Source organism: Strix aluco, chromosome 8 (genome assembly GCF_031877795.1).
Source record: "Strix aluco isolate bStrAlu1 chromosome 8, bStrAlu1.hap1, whole genome shotgun sequence".
NCBI classification, from domain to species: Eukaryota; Metazoa; Chordata; class Aves; order Strigiformes; family Strigidae; genus Strix; species Strix aluco.
In genome coordinates this window covers 32,192,279-32,216,345 of record NC_133938.1, presented here as the reverse complement: position 1 = coordinate 32,216,345, position 24,067 = coordinate 32,192,279, and the positions used below count along the sequence as shown (strand labels likewise).

Genomic DNA, 24,067 nt, shown 5'->3' with positions numbered 1-24,067 from the left:
GCTAGTGGGAATGGTTGAACTGAGGTTAGCAGCAGAACAACTGTTTAGAAAATCTGATAATGTTGGAAAGGACTAAAATCCTTAACTCATGGATGTCACACTGCAAAGGAATTTTTTTGTGTTGAATGATTAGCTGAATTCTTTTAACAGAGAAAGTGATCAGTCTTTTCATTTTATATATATTCCACAACATGCTGCTTACCTAGTTGAACGTTTCTCTTTGGCTGTTCCAAAAGAGGAAAATTCAATAAAGTATTTTGTGAGTCTTATTAAAACTGTTTTCTAAGTTTAAGAGTTTTAAGAGTTGGTTTTAATTCTGCTAATAGCAGTTCTTCTTATATATATATGCAGTATGCTGTGTCTGCTGCTCTGGCAGTAATAGGCTCTAAATAAGGGAGGTGTTGTCCTAAGGAAGTATTTCCATATTGCAGCCAAAAACAAATACAAAGAAAATACAGGTGAGTAAGACAAGATTCTAAGTCAGAAACCCTCACATAAGAGCACAGTTCCGTAGTGGTACCAAGATGGAGCTGGTGATTATATACAATTGAATTAACATATGATTTGCTTTCAGCAGGAATTGCTGTTCTGTTAGGGAAGAAAATAATTTTGTAGTCTGAGACCTGAAGTAATTTTTTTCCTATTCAAATGTGTTCATAATCTCTCCTAATCATTAGAAACAAAGTGGTTTAGCATACCGGTCTTTTTAAGTTACAGAAACTGAATGTGCATGCTGCAGAGCAACCACTTTAAAACCTGTGTGTTTCTAAGGTTTTGTTTCTCTCTTGATTCTGAAGCGAATGAAAACAACTCCTAAGGATTTGTTCTTTGTTAAAACAGAGTGATTATTCGTTTGGATTATTTTTAATTTGGACTAGAGAATCCTTCATCTGTGGAATATCAGTCTTTACTGTACAAATGCCCTTTTCCTCACTTCCTTGCGAAGCGTGTGCTTCACAGTCCCTCGTTAAATACCAACAGAATAGAAGCTTTTATCTTGAACTCCCATTTACTCAATGCAGTTTCTCACTGTTACAACCAGCTGCTGGTATTCAAAATGAATGCTTGTTAGTTTTGAAATGACAGTACTACTTCTGTGACCAATTACCCGAGACATCTTGATGCAGTAATCTTTGGAAAATAAGCATGTATTTAAGACACGAGGGGAATCCTTTCCCTTTCCTTCTCCCACATTCTGACTGTAGCAGTGAACAGCTAGAGACTTAAAGCTCTTTAACTATGGAGGCCATAATTTGTAATAGGGCATTAATCTGATTTCTTATCAAAGGAAAGGCACAGTCTTTTTTTTTCTGTAACATCCAAATGTTATGCTTTCTAATCCATGTCACTGCTTTTCGTGTACTTCACAGCATGCTCATCTGTCACTTCTCCAGCTGGTGGCAGTATTTTACAGTTTGACATTAATCATTCAGTTACGTCATGTGGAGACTGCACCTGAATTAACATTCAGTAAGCTGAGCTGTCAGAAAATCAAGTCCCTCACCTTTCATTTTCTGAGCAGCAGAAAATATAATGAACCACTGGGATGTGAGAAGAACACCAGTGTTGAAACAGGCAGCGTAGAAGACTGTGCTTTAGGACAACTCAACAAACAACATTGATACTTTAATTTTTTAAATCCCAATTAAGACTATTAATTGAGAATGACAGAGCAAAATGTACCATTCCAGTGCCAGCATACTTTCCAATCCCTTTTTTCATCAACTAGTTTGTTGGAAATGACAACGTAAACATAAAATTTTCACAGCAATGGCAATAATAAGCTTTCTTTCATATTTTAATATTTCAGTAGTTATTTCCTTAATCTTTTGTTGCTGATCTTGCTACCTTAGCAAAACCAGCTAAATGCATGTTTTATTTTGTAATTTGCAAACTGAGGCAAGTATCAAAATACGTGATTGTGGAGAAGTCAGGCTCTAGATTAACTACTGTTGTAGTTGCTAACTACTGAAAAGGCAGGGAAGAAAACACTTTAACTGGAAATGCAAGAATGAACCACAGGGTTTTAAAATAGGTCCATGTCCAGACTTTCTTTTTGAGCGTTCTTCTACTCATGGAGTGTGATTGGTAACAACACTTCAGGTCAGCTTAGGTTGTTGAGCTTTCAGCTGGGTGACTGTTAAAAACATGTTGTTTAATGCCAGAGGAAAGCCATAGTTTTGATTAGGAAGGTGTATCATATTCAAATTGAAATGAGTAGAAAATAGTGAGAAGCAATAATGTATTGGTTACTGCTTGTGTTTCCCAGCCAGTGCATTATTATCTTACAGAGATTCACTTCAGCACATATATTATCTTAAAACCAGTACTTTTATATATCGTTCCTTGAACTCAGGCAAATGTGAGCAGCATTTCTAACAGTGCTTATGAATTCTTACATTCCTTCTCACTGCATGTTATCAACTGATAACTGTATATTACACAAACAAGGCAGTTGTATTTCTTGGATATTTCTGTTGCCACCTTTCAGTCTCAATGCTGTTTCTGTCAGTCTGTGCCCAACTGATTAGGGAGAAGCATACTAGTTACAGTGACAGGGACAGCAAGATGATGCTATTAATTCAGGTAATTGATACAGAGGCTCCCTAGATTAAAAAAAAAAAAAGTCAAAATTACTTTGGATATTATTTGTTACCTTTATATCATTCTGTATCTGGATTGAAAAGGACCTCCTGGGCCAAAGAAATGCTTCCCTGCTAAATTATGCCATTATGTGACGTGGCATCCATTTCATAAACTAGTAACAGCAGCAATATTGCTGGTGGAAGGCCATTTCCCTTATTCCGGTTTAAATTTATGGCTGATCATTTTACCCTCATCTACTTTTACATCAGCATTGTTCTTTATCTTAAATAGTCCCCTTCCAGTGACACTCACTCAGTGTTTATCACCTTGAAGTATTTATAGATACCATCCATATTGTTTACTAAATAAACCAATATTAGTGTTCTTGAACTCTAGAGCATCTTAGTACTTCTCTTCTGCATCTCCTCAATTCTGTATTACTCTTTTTAGAGGTGAATGACAGGATCTTTAAGAGAGGTCACACTACGTTTTCTTTATTAATGTTGTATTTCCTTATTTCTAAAAAAATCTACTTTATCTGATAACTATGAGGATTGTATTGTTCTTTTATGTTTGTATGAAATAGTATTTGTGACTAACCAGAGGGTTTCACAAATACTTTTTCACCACCTTAGATGTGGATTTGTGTAAGAGCACAAATTTGGAATAAAATTATTCTGTACTTCTGTGGGTATTTACATTTCACTTCTTAATGAACATATAGCTTATTAGAGGTTTTCTTTTTTCACTTTCAAGACATTACCTTCTTTGGATAGACATCTGACCTAATCTGTCTTGGATTTTGTCCATCATTTATCTCCTGCATTACCACTTGCACCAACCCAGAACTTTAAAATTAGATCTGAAATTTTGTTCTGTGTTAAAGGCGTAGCTCAAACATTTATGCTCATGAGAAGTGGACATACCCAGAGATAGCCAGAGCAGTCATCCATTTTTGTGCACCTTAGAACCTGCTGTTCAAGGGTAGGTTCTACCTATTTTTTCAGGCAGATGTGTGGCTTGCATTGTAAAGCGAAGTAGCCACTGTGACATTCCCTTGAGATTACACCTCCCTTTATCACCTGCTCTGAAATTTTCACTTGCCACTATCTAGCCTGGAGCATTAGTGTTTAAATAGTAGTGTAGTCTTTTAAGAAAACAAACAAGAAAAAAGCCAAAGGGTTCAATTCATAACAGCAAGTAATGAAATAACTTTCATCAGTCAGATGAAAACGAGTAGTATAAGAGGAATAGTTAAGCAGAACAACCAAATTCTTCCATGTCTTGCTGAAATAAGGTACTGATATTTTGTATAATCTTACTAGATAAACATCTGAGGATCTCAATGAAGACTGGACAGGTGCTTATTTTAGGTAAAACTTGCATATTGTAAATGGAGATAATTAAAAAATGTGAATTGTCTTTCAGCTGGGGATGAAATTGTGGCAATTATTGTAACTTTTTTGAGAGGTATCACATGAAAAGTGCACTGAGTGTGTAGGCAACGGAACTTAGGCCATGCCTCCAAGAGATAAAACAGCTATTTTGTTCTCTCTCTGCTCTTACTTTGCATTTGCAGTGATGTGAGGAGCCTGAACTGATGTTTAAATCAGCACCGCTTTAAGGTGGAGTTTGGATGAAGTGACATACAGGGTTCCTTTCCAAGTTAAACCTGGTTTGACTTTAGGTGATCTGGTTTAGTCCACTCTATAAGTGCGTTAAAATCCTCAAACGGTTCTTTTGAAGATAAAAAAGAAGTGTCCACATTAGAATCTAAGACAAAACAGATGTTGCCCTTTACACCAATTTTTTATAGCTTCTTTAAGTAGCTAATCCCAGGATCAGTGCTGAAGCTTCTGATACAGAAGTGGGTCTTAACTCTTCAGTGCTAGAGACCAGAACTGACTGTTCTCTTTTCAAGGTCTTCTCCATTAGGCAGAGGACAAGGAGTTCACTTTTAAAAAGGCTCTCAGATCACTGCTTTTATTTTTCTAGTTCCTAAATCGAGGGGATCCTTAAACTGTAGGTTTTGCTAGGCTGAAGAAGTTGGCCCCCCAACCCACTCCTCCTGCCACAAAAAAACAGTACTTGGTGACTGGTTGGAGATGATATCTTTAGAAAGAGAAATCTGTACGTGAAAATGTCCAGAATCAATCAACTTGCAGGCTATTGATCTTCTAGCCCTAACAGAACCAGTTTTCTATTTTTAACTGTCCACCTTTATTTGCATGCTAAAAATCCATCCTGTCCTGGCTAGTTACTTAGCCCATTTGATCTCCTCCTCACACCTAAAATCAGTTCAATTTCTATTAGCTGAATGTTCACCATAAATTTTTAATTTTGAGGGAGAAGAGGTGTTCTCTTTTTAAAGGAACAGAAGACTGAAAGCAGAGAAAGCATGGAATTTTATTAGACTGCATTTGTTTAGCAGCACTGAACCCTGATGTATGTGTTAATGGCATTTCCCCATTATACTGTCTTTTCATAATTTCTAGATACTGGAAACTTTTCAATATCCTGTATATGACTCATGTATCTAGCAAATCTTGTGATTCTGTGGGAAAAAAATTTTCTTAAGTATGTAATTGAAGTAAATAAAATTATAAAATTAGTCATTCCAGATCAGACTTGTAGACTTATCTACCCCAGTATCTTGTTGCCAACAGTGGATACATGGGAAAGACTGCAAGAACGGGAAGAACGGGGCAATAATACTCTTTTTTTTTTTTTTTTTTTTCATCTGGCAACTTGTGTCTTGGAGACTCTCTGAGAAAGAAGTGGTGTCTCATGTCTAATAACTCTTGTATGGATTGTTATTCCATGGGTTCGTCTGGTGACTTTTGGAACACATGTAAACTATTAGCCACGGAGATTTTCTCAGCTTAATTATCATTTTGTTCGCTTTGAACCTGTCATCTGAGTTTCATGTGAGGTTCGTGGTTCCTATGTTGGAGGCATTTTGGACAGTTCGGTTCCTCCACACCACTCATGATTTTATAAGTCTACATATCTCTTATCAACTCTCTATTTTCCAGGCTTAATAATCTTAAGTCTATTTTTTGTCTCCTCATTTGGAAGTCTCTGATGAGCCTTATTTCCTCTATAAATACTTTTCTGTCTCTATTATCTCCTTTTTGAGATGGGAGGACCAGAGTAATGTGTACTATCAAAGAAGAAAACACATCATGGAGTTACAGTGTAGAATAATGGCATTCTCTGTTTAGATCTGTATTCCTTTCCTGTTAATTCCTACCATTTGATTTATTTTGCTGACCTCCGCTCTGCACTGAGTTCATATTTTCATAGAACTGTCCACAGTGACTCCAAGATTCAATCCTGAGTAGCAATTCTCAGCTCAGAGTCTATCATTTATATGTAAAATTGATACTGTTCCCCATATGCATCAATTTACATTTATCTACATTGACTTCCATTTACCGTACTATTGCCCAGTCATTCAGTCTCTTACAGTCCTTCTGCAATTCTTTACTGTAAGCCCCTGCCTTTAAAACCCTGAATAATTTAGTAGCATTTGCAAACATTGTCACCTCACGATTCACCCTTTTTTCGAAGCTGTTTAAGAATAGGCCGACCAGCACAGACCCCAGCACAGATCGCTGATCAAATCTACTCTGGAAATGAATTGTTTTATCGTGTTGTCTCTAATATTAGTGATAAAGATGTAAACTTCACTAAACCCAGATTACACAGTTAGAATTAGACCTGAAGAACAGAAGGGACAAAGAAATTTCTGATAAGGTAAGAGGTGAAGTTCCTGCTGTGGGCATGATGTAATTCATATGGATTTTCAGAGCTGTTCTGGTGCAGAATGTGTCTTATTCTTTTGTAGGAATAAACTTGAAAGAGAACTTTCTTCTTTGGTCTTCCAGTTTTAGAGTCTATTTTGCTTTTCAAAGTCAGTAATTTTTGCCACTGAAATGTTAAAAGCAATCCAATTCCTTTTTTTTTCTTTAACAGCTGACATAGAAGGGAGATGCTAATCATATTAAATAGGCATTGATCAATTAGCAATTGATATAGCAATTATGAAAATGTTTAGTTTATCTCTTTACTGGCCTTTCAGTACATTCTCATAAAAATTTGATATTCTTGTCAACACAAAGTGCAGGATAGGAGGCAAGACTAGTGGTGGTTTTGCAGGCAGGATTGGGGCAGAAGGAGGACACAGAAGACTGAGCTGCTTGCACAGGGAGAATGTGGGCAGACAGAGGATGCAGAGAGGGAGAAAGAAATCTACAGTGCTCATGTAGGGTCATCATTTTAAAATTATGCAAGGTGGGCAGGTTGCCAGTTTTTACAGCAAGTTGTCATGCCTTGTTAAACATACAAGTGAGAACACTGTTACCTGGGAACTAAACCAGTATGAACACCTAAAGTGAACATATTTATGTTCAGGCTTTATTAAAGATAGAAGCTGCAATAGTCATGATGGCACATACTTTTTTCTCCATAGAAAATAGTACAAGAAGCACAAAGCTCCTCTTTGACTGTCATAAAATGATAGATAGAAACCCATCATTTTTCTTGGAATCCCATGAACCTTTCCCAAATATTATGTCAGTGTTTATGTACATATGTGTGTATATATATACATATATATATATTTATGTTCCATAATGTTCCATATGTTGTTCTAATTTGGTCTATTTTGAAGTACAGAGATTTATAAAGCACTCCCCATCAAGATGGTTGGTTTCTTGCTACAGAATTCAGAAAATACAGATAATTTCAAATCATATTCTGTATAATTTTACTTGCTTAGAGAATATTTTGCCATTAGCCACTTCTTGAGTTCAGTGGACCTCAGCTGTGTACATCTGAGCAGATCTGAACTGCATCAGTACCATGTGAGTAAACAGACATGTCATGGATAGGAAGGCCAGAAACAGAATTTAACTGTACTTACAGACCAGATAGTCTACGACATGGAAATCAAAGCGTGAGTAATACGTGTTTATCATAAGACATTCTGCTTAGTTTGCAAGTTACTGCCTTTTGGGCCATTTTTAGTTTTTAAGCTCACTTCAGTCAGGCCCTTCTGAAGAATGCAGGACAGTAATCTAATGGCATAGATAAGGGTAGTGAAGTTTACATGAAGGAAAAATCACAATTCCTGGTCAGACATGGATAAAAATAAGAAGTAGTGTTCAGTGAGGATGTCAAAGTATTTAAGAATGGTAGGAAGTGTAAGGGGCAGCAAATTGCAAATCTGAGTGATGGTTCACTGTTACGCTGTGTGAAGGAAGTTCCTGAAAACATGGAGCATTGGAGTTCAGCTGATAGTTAGGGGTTTTTTTCCAAGCCTTGGAATTTTTTGGATTTTAAAGACCTCTTTTTAAACAAGAAATCCAGGCCTGATGTAAAAATCACAATGACAGTAGTAGACCACATCTCTTGGGAAGCTAATTCTGTAGTTAATGTTCCACATTTCTAAAAATTTGCACCTTATATATAACCTGAATTCATCTGGTGTTAGCCTCTAACTATCAGATCCTATTACAAGTTTCTAGATTTAAAGACTTTATTTAATAACCATTTCACTCCATTTTTCATAAGCCCAGACCTTATCCAAAATGAACCAAACCTGAATTTCCATAAGGATGAGAGTTAGCTATTAACTTATTAAAGTCTGATTTACGCAAGGAAGAATTTAAGGCTTTTTACATGGACAGTGCTCTGAATTATCAGTCCTTTTGCCTGTTTTGCCCACAAGTCACCAGTGACTCTGCCCATTCGCCTCTGTGCTTCTAGTCAGTTCTGTAACTTGCTTCCCAGTTGTGGTGGTTTGACGTTGGCTAAATGCCAGGTACCCACCAAGTCGCTCTATCACTTCCCCCCCCTTTCCCCTTTTTTCTTAACAGGGCAAAGAGGGGGAAGAAAATAAGATAGGAAAAAAACCCCAACCCTTATGGGTAAAACAAAAGCAGTTTTAATATAAGCAAAGTGGAGCAAAGGTCCCTGCGCGGAAGCAAGAAAAAGAAAACAGATTTATTCTCTACTTCCCATGAACAGGCGATGTCGGGCCTTCTCAGGAAGCAGGGCTCCAATACACGTAGTGGTTGCCTTGGAGGACCAAGGGTGACCCCATCCCCTTCCTCCTTTCTCCCAGCTTTATACTGAGCAGACGTCAGATGGTCTGGAATATCCCTTTGGTCAGTTGGAGTCAGCTGTCCTGGTTGTGTCCCCTCCCAAGATCTTGTCCACCCCGTCCCACTGTGTGTGGGGGGAAATGTCGGAAAGAGCCTTGGTGCTGTGTAAGCACTACTCAGCAGTAGCCACACCACCAGTGTGCTATCAACACCCTGCCAGCTCCCAACATAAAACACAGCACCATGAGGGCTGCTACAGGGGAAAACCAATTCCGGCTCAGCCAGACCCAGTACAGTCTCCACCCCTTATTCCATACCATTTATGTCATGCCCAGGTCCCATATAACACTCATTTATCCATTTCATAATCTTTCTTCGCTCCTCCAGATGCTCAGTGACTTGGCTCCCATCTGTGTTCAGGACAGGAGCAGTATGTTTGACTGTTGGGCTCCAGCACCGGCTAGGTTTGGGTCATCATTGCACGTATCTGGTTCACTCTTCGTCGTTCCTACTTCCTCCATCACTTCCTGCAACATACAACTCAGCCCACAGATTATTTTCCCCCCAAGGTTAAATGTCCTTGAGGCACACACTGAGTAGCCCCATCCTCCCGCATTACCTGCCAAGTACATCCAGGTCCCTGAGCAAAAACAATCCCACGAGTGGGCTTGCCTTTTCCCAAGGGAGGAGCAATCCACACTGCCTTCCCCAGCCATTGCCCTGTGTGTACTACAGGGACCTTATCTCCTCCCACAGTATGAAGGGGTTTGGTTTGGGCAGGACCAGGACGGTTAACAGATCCTCTGGTGTTAATTAGCCAAGTGGCTTCTGCTAAATTTATATCCCAGTGCTTCCATCCCCCATTGTCCAAGGCTCTCAACATAGTCTTCAACAGTCCGTTGTATCTTTCAATCTTTCCAGATGCTTGTGGGTAATAAGGGATGTGATACACCCACTCAATGCCGTGTTTCTTTGCCCAGGAGTTTATAAGAATATTTTGAAAATGGGTCCCATTGTCTGATTCAATTCTTTCAGGAGTACCATGTCGCCATAAAATTTGCCTTTCAAGACCTAAGATGGTATTTCGGGCAGTGGCATGATTTACAGTGTACGTTTCGAGCCAACCAGTAGTTGCTTCCACCATGGTGAGTATGTAGCGCTTGCCTTGGCGTGTTCGTGGCAATGGTCTGATATAGTCAATTTGCCAGGCCTCACCATATCGAAAACTCAGCCATCGCCCTCTGTTCCAGGGAGACTTTACTCGTGTGGCTCGCTTGGTTGCAGCACATGTTTCACATTCATGAGTGACCTGTGAGATGGCCTCCATGGTCAGGTCCACCCCTCGATCACGAGCCCATCTGTACGTTGCATCTCTCCCGAGATGCCCGGTTGTTTCATGGGTCCATCGAGCTACAAATAGCTCACCCTTGCGCTCCCAGTCCAGGTCCAGCTGAGCTACTTCAGTGTTGGCAGCCTTGTCTACTTGCTCATTGTTTTGATGTTCTTCGGTGGCACGGCTTTTGGGCACATGAGCATCTACATGACGTACCTTTAGAGCCACGTTTTCCACTCGGGCAGCGATGTCCTGCCACAATGCAGCAGCCCAGATGGGTTTACCTCTGCGCTGCCAATTAGTCGTCTTCCACCCCTGTAGCCACCCCCACAGAGCGTTAGCCACCATCCAGGAGTCAGTGTAGAGATACAGTACTGGCCACTTTTCTCGTTCAGCAATCTTTAGGGCTAGTTGGATCGCTTTTACTTCTGCAAACTGACTTGACTCACCCTCTCCTTCAGTGGCCTCAATGACTTGTCTTGTGGGACTCCACACAGCAGCTTTCCACTTCCGATGGTTTCCTACCACACGACAGGATCCATCAGTAAACAGAGCATACCGCCTTTCATCTTCTGGTAACTTGTTATATGGCGGTGCCTCTTGGGCATGAGCCACCTCCTCAGGCAGTGCTCCAAAATCTCTACCTTCTGGCCAGTCCATGATCTCTTCCAGGATCCCTGGACGGTTGGGTTTTCCCAGTTGAGCTCATTGCGTGATTAACGCTACCCATTTACTCCAGGTAGCACTGGTTGCATGGTGTGTAGAAGGGATGTTTCCTTTGAACATCCAATGTAATACAGGCAGTTGCGGTGCCAAGAGGAGCTGTGCTTCTGTACCAACAACTTCGGAAGCGGCTCAAATCCCCTCATATGCTGCTAGTATCTCCTTTTCAGTCAGAGTGTAGTGGGCTTCTGATCCTCGATATCCCTGGCTCCAAAATCCTAATGGTCAACCCTGAGTTTCACCTGGTATCTTCTGCCAGAGGCTCCATGTGAGGCCATGCTCCCCAGTTGATGTGTAAAGTACATTTTGCACAGCTGGTCCTGTCTGAACAGGCCCAAGAGCTACCGCCCGAGCTATCTCCTGTTTGATGTGCTCAAAGGCTTGTTGTTGCTCAAGACCCCACTCAAAATGGTTCTTCTTCCGGGTTACTTGATAGAGAGGGCTCACCAGCTGACTGTAACCTGGAATATGCATTCGACAAAATCCCACAAGTCCTAAGAAAGCTTGTGTTTCCTTCTTGTTGGTTGGTGGAGACATAGTTGCTATCTTGTTGACAACATCCATAGGCACATGATGGCGTCCATCTTGCCATTTTATTCCCAAGAACTGAATCTCCTGTGCTGGTCCCTTGACCTTGCTTTTCTTTATGGCAAACCCAGCTCTCAGAAGAATCTCAATTACTCTTTGTCCTTTCTTGAACACTTCTTCTGCCTCATTGCCCCACACAATGATGTCATCGATGTACTGTAGATGTTCAGGGGCATCACCCTTTTCCAGTGCAGTTTGAATTAGTCCATGACAAATAGTGGGGCTGTGCTTCCACCCCTGGGGCAGTCAATTCCAGGTATATTGGACACCCCTCCACGTGAAAGCAAACTGTGGCCTGCACTCTTCTGCCAAAAGAGTTGAAAAGAATGCATTGGCAGTGTTGATTGTGGCGTACCACTTGGCTGCCTTTGACTCCAGTTCATACTGGACTCTAACATATCTGGTACAGCAGCACTCAGTGGTGGCGTCACTTCGTTCAGGCCACGATAGTCTACTGTTAACCTCCACCCTCCATCAAACTTTCGCACTGGCCATATCGGGCTATTAAAAGGGGAATGTGTCTTACCGATGACACCTTGGCTCTCCAGCTGACGAATCAGTTCTTGGATGGGAGCCAGAGAGTCTCGGTTCGTGCGATACTGCCATCAGTGCACGGTTCTCATAGCAATTGGCACCTGTTCTTCAACTCGCAACAGTCCTACAACAAAAGGATCTTCTGAGAGGCCAGGCAGATTAGACAACTGTTTGACCTTCTCTGAATTCACACTGGCCACACCAAAAGCCCATCGGTATCCTTTTGGGTCTTTGAAGTACCCCCTCTTGAGGTAGTCAGTGCCCAAGATACAAGGGGCTTCTGGGCCAGTTACAATGGGATGTTTTTCCCATTTGTCCCTGGTCAAGCTAACCTCGGCCTCCAGTACTGACAGTTCTTGACATCCCCCTGTCACTCCTGAGATCCAGATAGGTTCTGCCCCTCTATAACTTGATGGCATTAATGTACACTGTACCCCGGTGTCGATTAAAGCCTGGTACTTCTGTGGATTTGATGTGCCAGACCATTGAATCCACACTGTCCAATACACCTGATCATCCCTTTCCTCCTCCTGGCTGGAGGCAGGGGTCCTCTATTCCCGTTCTTGGTCAGAGTATTCACTGTCTGACCCTTGCTGTGCCAGGCCGGAGATTCCTTCATCAGGGTCAAGGGAGTTGATCTCAGTCTTCCTGTATCTGGGAGATCACTGATTACTTTCTTGTGGTTTCACACCAGTTACATTAACAACCTTCTTGGATGTCTTCTTCTTGGCAGGGGTCTTTCCTCGCAATTCATGTACACGAGCTTCCAACTTGAAGGTGGGTTGACCATCCCACTTCCTCATGTCCTCCCCCTGGTCACGCAGGAAGAACCAAAGTTCGCCACGTGTCACCTGTCAAAGTTCGCCACGTGTCACCTTTCCCTCTGACTGGGGTGGAAGAGAACCGATTTCTTGGGGTGCTCCTGACATCCAGGGCACTCGCCCATAGAGATGAGGAGGTACCAAGACTCTCTTCAAAGTTCTGAAGCCAGGAAGAGACTGCCTCCACAGTTGGTGTACATCTTAGTCCTTCTCCCACATCCATTTCTGGATAGTACATCGCAGCCAAGCCGGCAGAATACGAGGATGGTGCACCTTTAATCACCTTCCTCCACATGGCCCATGTGCACAGGATTTTTAGGGGCTTCATCATTATCTGGATCACCATAGATGACTTTCAGCACTGCTAGTTCTCTCAGGTACTGGACAGCTTCATCCGCAGTAGTCCACTTCCCTGGGGAGTTGTCCATAAGATCTTCCTTGAAAGGATATCTTGCTCTAACACTTGAAAGGAGCCGTCTCCACAGACTGCAAATTGCTGTCTCTTTTCCAATTCCCCTTTCAATTCCTCGATCTCTAGCAAGGCAACCCAGCTGTTGGGCTTCCTTACCTTCCAGCTGTTGAGCATCAGCCCCATTATCCCAGCATCGAAGCAGCCAGGCAGCAATCCGCTCACCGGGCTGGCGGCGATAGTCTTTCCGCAGATCTCGCAGTTCTGATGACGTCAGGGACCGGGTAGTTTCTGCCTCCTGTTTGAGTTCTGTTATTCCCTCTTCTGACCCCTTTGCTGAAGGACCTGCTTCTTCCTCTTCTTTCTCCTCCCTTATTAATCAAGGGTATGGGCCCGTTGTTCTCCTTGTCCACTGTTTCTTTTTTACTACTGGGGCAATCTCTGCTGTTGTTGTTGTTGTTTGAGTTCCCATCTCCACCACAGTCCTTTGAGAGCACTGAACTGCAGCTCGATAAGCACAGGCCAGGCCCCAGTACAGCGCTGGGAGTTGCTGATTTTCATTGGAATAGACAAGGCACCCTTCTATCAGGTGTTGTGTTAATTTTGTGGGGTTGCTTGCCTGTTCAGGGGTAAGATCCCAGGCTGCAGGAGGTGATAACCGTCCTAGGAATCTGCCCAAATCCTTCCACTCCCCCTGCCACCCAGGGACAGGCCGCCTCAGGGCACATTTTGGTATTGACTTAACCAAAATTTGCCTTCTCTTACACCAAAACATACCGAGCTCCACACAGCCCACAACAGGCGAACAGCATTAATGAACAGTATCAAAGAGCTAACATAAGGATGAATAAGTACCTTGGGATCCTGCAGAATAAAACCACTCATGATGTTCCCAATTTCTTCCAGCATGTTCCCGAGCTTAGCAAAATAAAGATAAGCAGCACAATCAACAAACCCGTGACCAGCACAAGAGCTTGTCACTTAATAACTGCTATAGCTATAGCACAATTAATATAAAACTGCCGTTGTCTTACCCCACGTTGGGCGCCAGAAAAGACTGTGGTGGTTTGACCTTGGCTAAATGCCAGGTACCCACCAAGTCGCTCTATCACTTCCCCCCCCTTTCCCCTTTTTTCTTAACAGGGCAAAGAGGGGGAAGAAAATAAGATAGGAAAAAAACCCCCAACCCTTATGGGTAAAACAAAAGCAGTTTTAATATAGGCAAAGCAGAGCAAAGGTCCGCGTGAGGAAGCAAAAAAAAGAAAACAGATTTATTCTCTACTTCCCATGAACAGGCGATGTCGGGCCTTCTCAGGAAGCAGGGCTCCCATACGCGTAGTGGTTGCCTTGGAGGACCAAGGGTGACCCCACCCCCTTCCTCCTTTCTCCCAGCTTTATACTTGAGCAGACATTGTATGGTCTGGAATATCCCTTTGGTCAGTTGGAGTCAGCTGTCCTGGTTGTGTCCCCTCCCAAGATCTTGCCCACCCTGTCCCACTGGGGGTGTGGAAATGTCAGAAAGAGCCTTGGTGCTGTGTAAGCACCACTCAGCAGTAGCCACACCACCAGTGTGCTATCAACACCCTGCCAGCTCCCAACATAAAACACAGCACCATGAGGGCTGCTACAGGGGAAAACCAATTCCGGCTCAGCCAGACCCAGTACACCAGTACATGCAGTATAATGCTCTAATTTCTTCCTTTTTAATGTTTTGAGTAATGTTTTCATTCACATGACGAAGATAGAACCTGATGTTTCTAGAATATCACTTTTACCAGTGTGTATTTAAATTAGATGAAAACACTTCAAAAATTCAGAAAAAAAATATGAAAAGCTACTTCCTTTTCTTTAAATACTTTCACCCTACCAAGATACAGTCTGGTAAGCTGATAATTTAACCTTTGGTGGATAACTGATCAGCATTGTGGTGTTTACCTATATACATAATAACAAACTAGGTAATAAACCAGAATCTCTGGAACTGCATGCGGAGGGACTTGGGAAAGTATAGAGAGTTCCCATCACAGTCTTCACTATAACCTTAAACTGGAATGAAACGCGTGTTGGTTGTGGTTTCTTTTTTCCTAAGAGACTCTTGGCTTCTCTTGAAAGTAAAGACCCTTAATCTCAGCCTCGGCAGAAATGCTGGGGCCTCCACCTCTTCAGAACCCAGCTCCCTGGACTAGCCCATGCGGAAGGTTTTCATCTGCAAAATAGTGTTTCACAACCTGAGATACTTAAATCAGCTTTCAGAAGACTGCCTGTGTTAAATAGCTTATGCAATACTGCACAGAATTTGCAGGTACTTTAGTTGACTTAAATCCCGTATCACCAGAGGATAAATAGTTGAGGCCTCATTGTCATCTGTCATTTTTGACCTATGCCTTCTGCTGGTTCTGCTTTAACCATTTTCCCCTCTGCTTCATGTGTCACTATGAGCCAAGGTGACCTGTTTGGATGGGGCTACTTTTGGTAATAATGTCCTTTTTTTAAAAAAAAAAAAATTCTCATCCAGGAAAATTTACCTGTATTTGAAAGGAGTCCACTGTGGGTGGTGTATCACACTGAATGCAATTAATTTATTTTTCTAATTTTCTGTGCTTTTTGCAGTACTTACCTAGGCTTGTTCACAGTAACTTAAAATTATTTTCACATTTTAACTACTCATGAATGTGTTTATTATTTCAATTCAACGACCCCATGCAATGGATTTTTACTTGGCATTAGTATTTTTACTAAATATGGTTTTTCATGACATGTTAGACAAAATTATTTTTAGAGCTTAAATATACATTTGCAGAAGTGTTTGCAGTTAACGTGTTTTAGATCCATAGAGCTCCTCACAATATTTTAAATTACCACCTTTCTGTACGTTAGATATGTATGGAATATTACTGTCTGCTCCGATTAGAAATGTGTATTGTTCTGTTACATAGCCCATTTTATAATTAGGCAATTCAAAAATGAAGCAGCATAAAAACATGCTTTCTAAAATCCAGACCAATGAAATGAAGTAATACCTGCTAGGCTGTCTTTACCCAGATGGCAGAGGCACCTGGCCTGTTCCCTGCATGGGAGTGATGCGAGGCAATTTAAGGTGTGACATCATAGCATTTTCCTTACAAATGTGCAGTGAATTTCTAGAATCAGTTCAAATGCATGTGCTGACATCATTCCCTCCCTGCCCATCATCTCCAGATTTAGAAATGCCTCCTGAGAACCCAGCGCTGGAAATTATCATTATTTAAATTATTTGATTCAGTCCCGCACAAGCTGTGCAAAGACGGGCTATGGCTTCTCGGCTTCTCAGCAGCTGCCTGCTGCTCTCTCCTCCCCAGCAGTCCATCACGATGTCCTTGCCCCTCTCCCACTCATCACCCGGGAGGGATGAGGGTCTCCTGCCCTACCTGCCCATCTCCGGGGTGCACAGAGTCTGTATTTGCAATATTCAGAAGCAGATCAAATACAAGTCATTATATCAGCTGGCAGGCCAGTTTCTTCCGAACCATCAAATGTTAGAGGCTGCAGTTCATACACCGTAAGCCTGGGATTCAACAGCAAAACCCCTCACAGCTGAATTGATTTAAGGTGAAGGGAGGGGAGCTCAGCTGTCCAGCCGCTCACTATTGGCTTCTCATTACGGCATTCTCCCCCGAGAGGCTCTCTGCATGCTCATTCACCCCCCCTCCTCCCAGCCCCCTCCTTGCCTACCCCTTCATTACTGATTCACAGCGAGAGGCAGCAGCGGCAGCCGCCACGCTTGTCACGAATCAGAGATTGCAATGAGCTCATCCTTTTCTCTTTGCAGCTTCAGAACTGCCCTGGCTTTATTGCTCTTATTGCTGCTGCTGTCTGCTCACACACACATCCCCAGACAGTGAGTCCTGAAATCTCTCCATTGCTTTTCTCCTGTCTGAGCTTTCCTGCACTTGTTTGCTGCCATCTTCCTGCTTTTTAGGTACATTTTTAGATCCATGTTTTCTCTGGTTTGTTTTTCAAACCTACTTTGGACTCTGGCTGAGCCAGCACGGTGGATCATATTTTTCCTTGATTCTTAGCAAAGATGCTTTTCTCTTTCTGAGAGACCGACGGGCGTTGCTGTAGGCGGCCATCCGAGCCCATTTCAAAGATCTGAGGCTGGCTCTCCTAATCTTGCACTTTTTGAAATTACTGTTCAAAGCCTGTTCTTCTCACTCTGGATACTTACTACTTACTGCTCATGGAAGAAGGGGTACCTTGCAAAACCCCAGCTGCCAAGCTCACACCACCTGTCAAAAAGTCCCAGGACATGCATGACGAGAGAAGCAAGCTGGTGAATGAGTATGCATGTCGGGTGCTGGAACTTCTGGGAATGGGGCATCGCCTATTTGTGCCTCGACTGCTTGCGGTGAGCTCACATTTTCTTGAAATTAATTCATTGCGAATTTGCCATCTTCCCTCCCAAACCTGCTTCCTCCCCCAGGATTCTTGACACTGAATGGAAGCATGAGGTGTCTCTTATTTTTTTGCTCTCAGCTTCTCGTAATCCATCTCCAAAGCACTGAGTCTTTATTTTTCCTGTTAGCCTGGGAGGGCTGGACACTAGTCCTGCTGATGGGGATCGGTGCCACTCCTTAACTAGCTTGAAGGGTTCACAACCAGGGCTGCGTTATAAAAATCATCTTTCCTAAAGCCATGAATGCTTTTGTTCTCAGTCCTGTAATGATTCCAGTTAAGCAGCATGCCTGGTCTACTTCTAGATACTGATGGAAAGTGCATTAATGCTCAGTATTTAAAATTTTATACTTGTGACATCAAAGGTTAGTTTTTGAAAAATCAAGCCAATTTGATGTATTTTGATTTTCTGCTGTTTCTGTGTTTGATTTTGAAAAGGCAGTTGACAGTATGTAAAAAAAGTTGAAAATGCATTTGTAGAATTATCTGGGAAATAAATTGTTAAAGACATTTTTATACATCATAGCAAATGATGTCTGTATGTGAAATGGCCTGAAATTGGTGTGGCATGTTACAGTACAGAGAAGTACGCTTTCATCATCTCTAGTGCTGTACAAAGCAGACTCTGAAACACAAAATAGTGGTGAATCCAGAGGTCAGTACCTAGTCCTAGCTGAGTCTGCTCTGGGGTATTGTAACTAAACCTGGCTGCAGCTCAGAGGTACACTTTGTGATGGCCCTGTACACCAGAATGTCGTTTTTATGTGATGCATGTGAAGACAGTTCATTACTGATCCCATCCCATTTTCTAGTGGGATGGTGCCTTTCCTTTATTTCCATACCCTGTGCAGTCCTGTATTGTAGTTATATCCTGTGACTTGTCTAGCATTTTCGCTGTGTTGCCAAAACCTACCTCTGTGTTCTGCAGTACACTCACATAAATGAATGTGCTCTGCGTATTATAAGATGTTCAGTGTAAAAAAAAAAAAAAAAAAAAAAAAAAAAAGTGGGTGGTTGAAACAGTGTGTCCCTGCACTGTGAGTAGTTAGATAAAAATAAAAAAAATCACAAACTCTCTAGCTGCTAGTAAAGCACAGATGAATTTGGAGATCTACAGTCACTTGTAGAATTGAGTATAGTGGCTAATAACACATTCTCGAATCTGTTGTATGTGTAAGCATTATTCCAGTTTACCTCCAAGTGTACCTAAACGCTCTTCCATCCCATCCTGCTGCTTTAGTGCTGATGATCTCTTGGGCAAGGACTGCCAAATCATTCTGAACTGTTTTGTCATGAGCTCTAAGGAAAGCAGAGGCAAAACCATGAAGCTCTTTTTCACTTGACTTAATCAGGCTTTGTATCTGGCCCTCCAGATGGAGAATACCAGGAAATTTAGCATACTTCATCACCCAGGCAGCTTAGCTTTGCTGAATGGCATTATAATGTTTATTAAAAAAGAAAAAAAAAAAGGGGGGGGGGGGGGAAGGCAAACCAATACAAGTAATACTTGTGTTATTAAAGAGGCTTGACTTGTGGAGTCAATGTGATTTCCTGTCAGGTTTTGTTAGCTAAATGTCCCTCTTCTGACATCTATCCATTTTGACATGTACCCCTTCCATAAAGGAGGAGACACTATGTTTCTGATGATTTTTTAAAAATGAGAAGTCTCTGAGGACCAAGAATTTGTACTTTAATCAGAACTGAAGCTACTTTAAAACCTTGGTGTTTCATAGAATTAAGAACTAGATTCTTTTTTAGGGGCATAGGTTTCTCCCTCTGCAGTGGTTTTGGGAATAAATGCCTAGGACGGGCAGAATATATGCCGTTGTAGTGTTATGTGAGAAATATAATCTATAACCTTTATGCCAGCCTTAGAAAAATTCAGATCACCTATTCACTGCATCAGCCAACTGCAATGATGGGCAAGTGAAACAGCACTAATTCTGTGTGGGTTTATCCGCTTTGGGATGACTATGGGTGGATGAAGCCAGTAGATTTTGAGTTTGTGCTTATCCACATTCATCAGTATTTTATGTGGCAGAATGAACATTGCCTTTATAGGTCTGGAGCTACAAATAAACACGGTGATGAAATTTTGAACAGAAGGATACTACTGGGTGTGCACTAGATCATTGCCATATTTATGGATGCCAACTCATTGTGCACAAAACCAAAGCTATTTTTTTTCCATTATGCTTTTGTACCAGTGTTTTAGAGCACAGATTTTATTTAGGAAAAAACGATTTTGACAGTATAGCTTTCACAGTAAAGAAACAGATGTAAGCGATGGCCAGTAAAAGGAGTCTTTTGATGTATTGGGCTAGAAGTGCGTGCCAGTGTCACTGTAGCAGCGTAGCTTTACCCATCAAACTTTCCCAGGCCTGGATCACAAGTTTATCCACCCTCATGCTCCTTGGCAGCACAACAGGCCAACTTCATCCTCTGGGAGTCACTGAACTGATGTCAGGTCCGTGGCTTGTGTTTAAGGGCAGCACAGTGCACAGTTGTGCAACATGCAGCATTGCAGTCTTGTTGCTACCAGTGGAAAAACAACTACCAGGTTAGAAAAATTAGCTCACATACCTTGATTTTGCATTGCGTATCTTAAGAGAACTTAAAACCCCATCTGTGGGTGTTACAGATTAAATATTATGTTCTGAAAAATTAGTGTAGGGATACATGTAAACATTCTGAATTTACCAGCAGCAAATTAAATAGCGGAGTAGAGTATGGCCAGATTCTTTTCAGCCATTAACTTGGTCTTGTTCCTGACACATGTTCATTAAAGTGTAAAAAAGGCAGTTTATGCTCACTGGCATGCTACAGAAATTCTGAATACATATACGGTGTACATAGAATTCTATAGAAATTTGTCATTTTTATCTGTTTATGTGAAAGAGGAAGAATTAAATTAAGGAACTGTAGTGTGGCTGATCTGAAATTTCTTCTGCTGTATTAGTTCCCAGGTGGGATTAGGAGTTGTAGTTGTTATAGCCAGCAATAAATGAGACTGCAGAATTAATAATTGAAGACAGAGAAATTAAATTAAAGAAAAAAGCCAAGGCTTTGTCCTTTGTTTTAATCACATTTTCCAAAATATTTTGAGGGAAGTAGTAGTAATATTATTTACTTTTAAAAAAATAATCAAAATTAATATCATTTAAATTCTGTTCCTGTTTTTTGAACATTTGCAGTTTTCCAGAACTTTACCTTCAGATTTCAAAGCTTCCCTAGTAGTTCTGGGAAAGGGCTTTCCCTTAGTTTCAACGAATCTGTATAAGATAATTTTATTAATATGTTGAAATACTTAAGCAACGTGGGAAAGACATTCGAGGGCATATTTAGTCAAAGCCTAAAAGGCAAGCTGAGACTTTTGGTCATAGTTCACAGTGAGTTTCCTCTTTTGCCTGGTTTTAAAAATAGATTTTAACCAAAATACGATTATTTGAAAATTACATCTAGAATAATAAAAAATTCCCTGAAGTCCCCAAATGCACCTGCCAAACTTTAACTGTTGATTCATTAAACTTACACATGGTTTCATGAAATAAGTTGTGGATGAGTTCCACAATTTGAGTGACGCGAACCAACAAATTTACAAATCTCTGCCTGTCAAAGAGCTGCCAAAAGGTTCCTGAAATGTCTTTATGATTTATTGATTAAAATCACAACATGTCAAGAAATGTTAATCTTAGGATAGCGACAATGCTATATAATTTCTTATACTGCATACATATATACACACATACACTGGGTTTGTGTTGCTTCCTATTTTTAATCAGTAACTGAAGAAGTTAGTTTGCAGAAAATTTTCAAAGTATGCCACCTAGTTAACACTGCTTTCAAAATGTTACTTTGATTTCTTGTGATTTTAATAGTGAAACTAAATTTTTGATCAACAGATTGCTTTAATGAAATTAAAATATTCAGCAAAATAGAAAAAGCTGAACAGTATAGGCTCTGCCACCCATTTTATCAAACTATGCAATTTGATAGTTTATAATTTTTCATAACTATAATCTTAGTTCAGCAAACTCCGTCACAGAAGTTCTTATTTCCATGATACACCATTATTCTTTGAGCTTTCATTGACTCAAGATTTTTCATTGACTAAAGATTTTTCAGGGTTGAGACCACAAAATTCTCAATAGTTAAAATATTATTGTAACAGTGATTCAAACAGAAGCCTAGGAGAATTAAATCTGACTCGGAATGTTTTACATGTAATTGCTGTATTTCTGACATATTTGCCTCTGTCTTTTTTGGTATTTATTTTTAAATGAAGTGCTGTGGATGTAAAGGGTAGATGCATGTGCTTTTCTACAGTTTGGCAGGGTAATTTAATTGTTGATTATTAACTTTTCTTAGGTTTTATCCTCCTGATTTATAAAAAAAAATGAAATTCAGAACTTTCAGTGCATTATGTTAATTTAAGAAAAATAAATACAAAATTTAAATAAAAATGTCTAGTCAGGACCTCCAAGAATACTTGCTTCAAATTAGGATAGCTCAGCTCCTAATAAAATGCTAAAACTTTGGCAAAAAGTGTGTTTGGTGTTTGTTTTGTGCTGGGAGCAACTGTCCAGAAGTCTTAATTGCAAACACCCTCCCACTCTGTTGGAAGCACATACCAGCCTGTCTTGGAGATTACCCCTCTTTGAGCATTGCAGTGTCTGAGAACTTTCTGCCTAAAACCACCAACAGCAGCAAAGTGGGTTTTATTGGTTGGCTGGTGTCCCTTTACACCTGGGGTCAGAGTTGTGTTTGGGGCCAGGTTTCAGAGGAGGATGGGAGAGGCTGCCATTGCGTGAGGAAGAGGAGGGGACTGGAAATGCAGGAGCATTGGTCTCCTGAGAAGGCAAATTTGCAATGTAATAGGGAAAACCGTTTGAATTGTATAGTGACCACAGCTGTCCACACCACTGAGGGGAGGGGAGAGAAATCACTTTCAAGTAAGCTGGTTATCAAACCATTTACTGCTTTTTGATCAACATTACCCAGCTGAACTTTGCCCAGAAGCGGCTTGGTTGCCAGCGCGGGTTTTGGCAGTGATGCTGTGTGCTGCCTGTGTGACAGGCTGCTCCCACCACGCTCTACAACTTGCAGATAATGTTAAATATAGCCCATCGTGGATATCAAATGGTGATCTAGTCTCCAGTGTGGCGAAAGCGTATCTAACCTCAGTAAAACTCATCCAGGAGAAATGCGACGTTAGGGAGAGGAAATGGATGCGTTGGCCATAGCTGCGTTCATGAGCGGGTCTGATTCATTAGATACTCAACTGCACCAGCTTTCTGTCAACACTACATCGGTCTTGTCTGATTGAGTCTCAGCCAAACAGTCCTCCTGCCAAATTTTTGTGGACAGAATCAGATGTGATAGTTTGTAAAGCTGAACATTTCTCATCAGCATCCTGAAGGCAGCTTTTCTTGTGTCCCTGCAGTGATGACCCAGCAGCTTCCTTGGCTGTGAATGAGGGGAGGATCAAATAGATCTTGGGAGGCCTCTGAGGATTTTGATGTCAGAAAGTTGTCTGCCTTAAAAATGCTGTAGTCCTGGGGAAATGGATACGCTGAAGCTACTTGAGTTGTATTTGGAGTTTTCTCACGCTTTCCTTGTGATTAATGTAGGAAAACCTACTGCAACAGTGCCCATTAGGATACACAGTATAATAATCTCCAGAAATCCGGAGGTTGATAGGTAGACATGCACAACGTAGATTTTGTCCTTATAGACTCTTGCTTGAGGACACCAAAGGAGATATTGCTCTGCCCGTTCCCAAACAGAGCAGTGGTGATTATCAGTGCTGGAGTGGCACACCTCTGATGTCAGCTCACGCTTTCCACTATCAGAGATACTGGATAACCATGAAAATACCCCCTAAACTTCTGGTGCGGTTCCCAGTTTGGTACATAATTTAAAATCCCTTCAAAACCCCCTCTTCCTTCCCCCCTCCCTGGCCTGAAGTTTGGGTAAATTGCTGGTTTTGATAGACCCTCTGTAGGATGCAGTAAGAAATGTGGAATATGTCAAGTTAGGTTTTGAGTGTTACTGTTACATATCTACAGCACCAGGCTGAAGTTGTTTGCTTTGGGAAACAATGTATTTGCACTTTTAAGAAGGGCTTTTACATAGTAGACATAATTATTTTCATGTGAATGAACTAGTGGTGCTAGTTTGTAGGGTGCATAGGGAAAATTTTCTCTGCATTGTAGTGATAATTACATTTATTTTTATTTAAAACAACTTTAACACCCAGTAATGGTATCACTGAGCCTCACCTCTTCCATGTCAAAGACTGCACAGTTTCTCCCAGTTCTTCCTGCGTAGAGACAAATCTCTTGTGCTTGGCTGAAGTGTGTTTTCTGGAAAGATGTCTGAAATTGGAGACAGCAAAGGATTTTGAGTGAATGAGAATGTAGTTTAAGAACCAAACGCTAAAACTATGTGTATGTAATATATCTACTGTGTACAACAAGGCGAAAAATGAGAAAGCAGAGGATGCATCCATGGAAATGTTGGCGGTGGT

At 41.3% G+C, this 24,067-nt stretch overlaps 1 protein-coding gene across 15 annotated transcripts in view; it reads left to right on the top strand.

Moving 5' to 3' along the window:
* RABGAP1L (RAB GTPase activating protein 1 like) overlaps positions 1–24,067 on the top strand; it is a 263,781-nt gene that overhangs the window by 170,035 nt on the left and 69,679 nt on the right. The window contains exon 1 of one of the 15 annotated variants that reach the window (XM_074833052.1): positions 9,560–9,841. The exons of 13 other annotated variants lie outside the window; for them this stretch is intronic. In XM_074833052.1, coding sequence (XP_074689153.1) covers positions 9,839–9,841 — 3 coding nt within the window. In that variant the 5' untranslated portion in view covers positions 9,560–9,838. Of the gene's footprint in view, positions 1–9,559; positions 9,842–16,933; positions 17,492–24,067 lie in introns of those variants that run through there. One more of the 15 variants, XM_074833049.1, reaches the window with a different exon arrangement.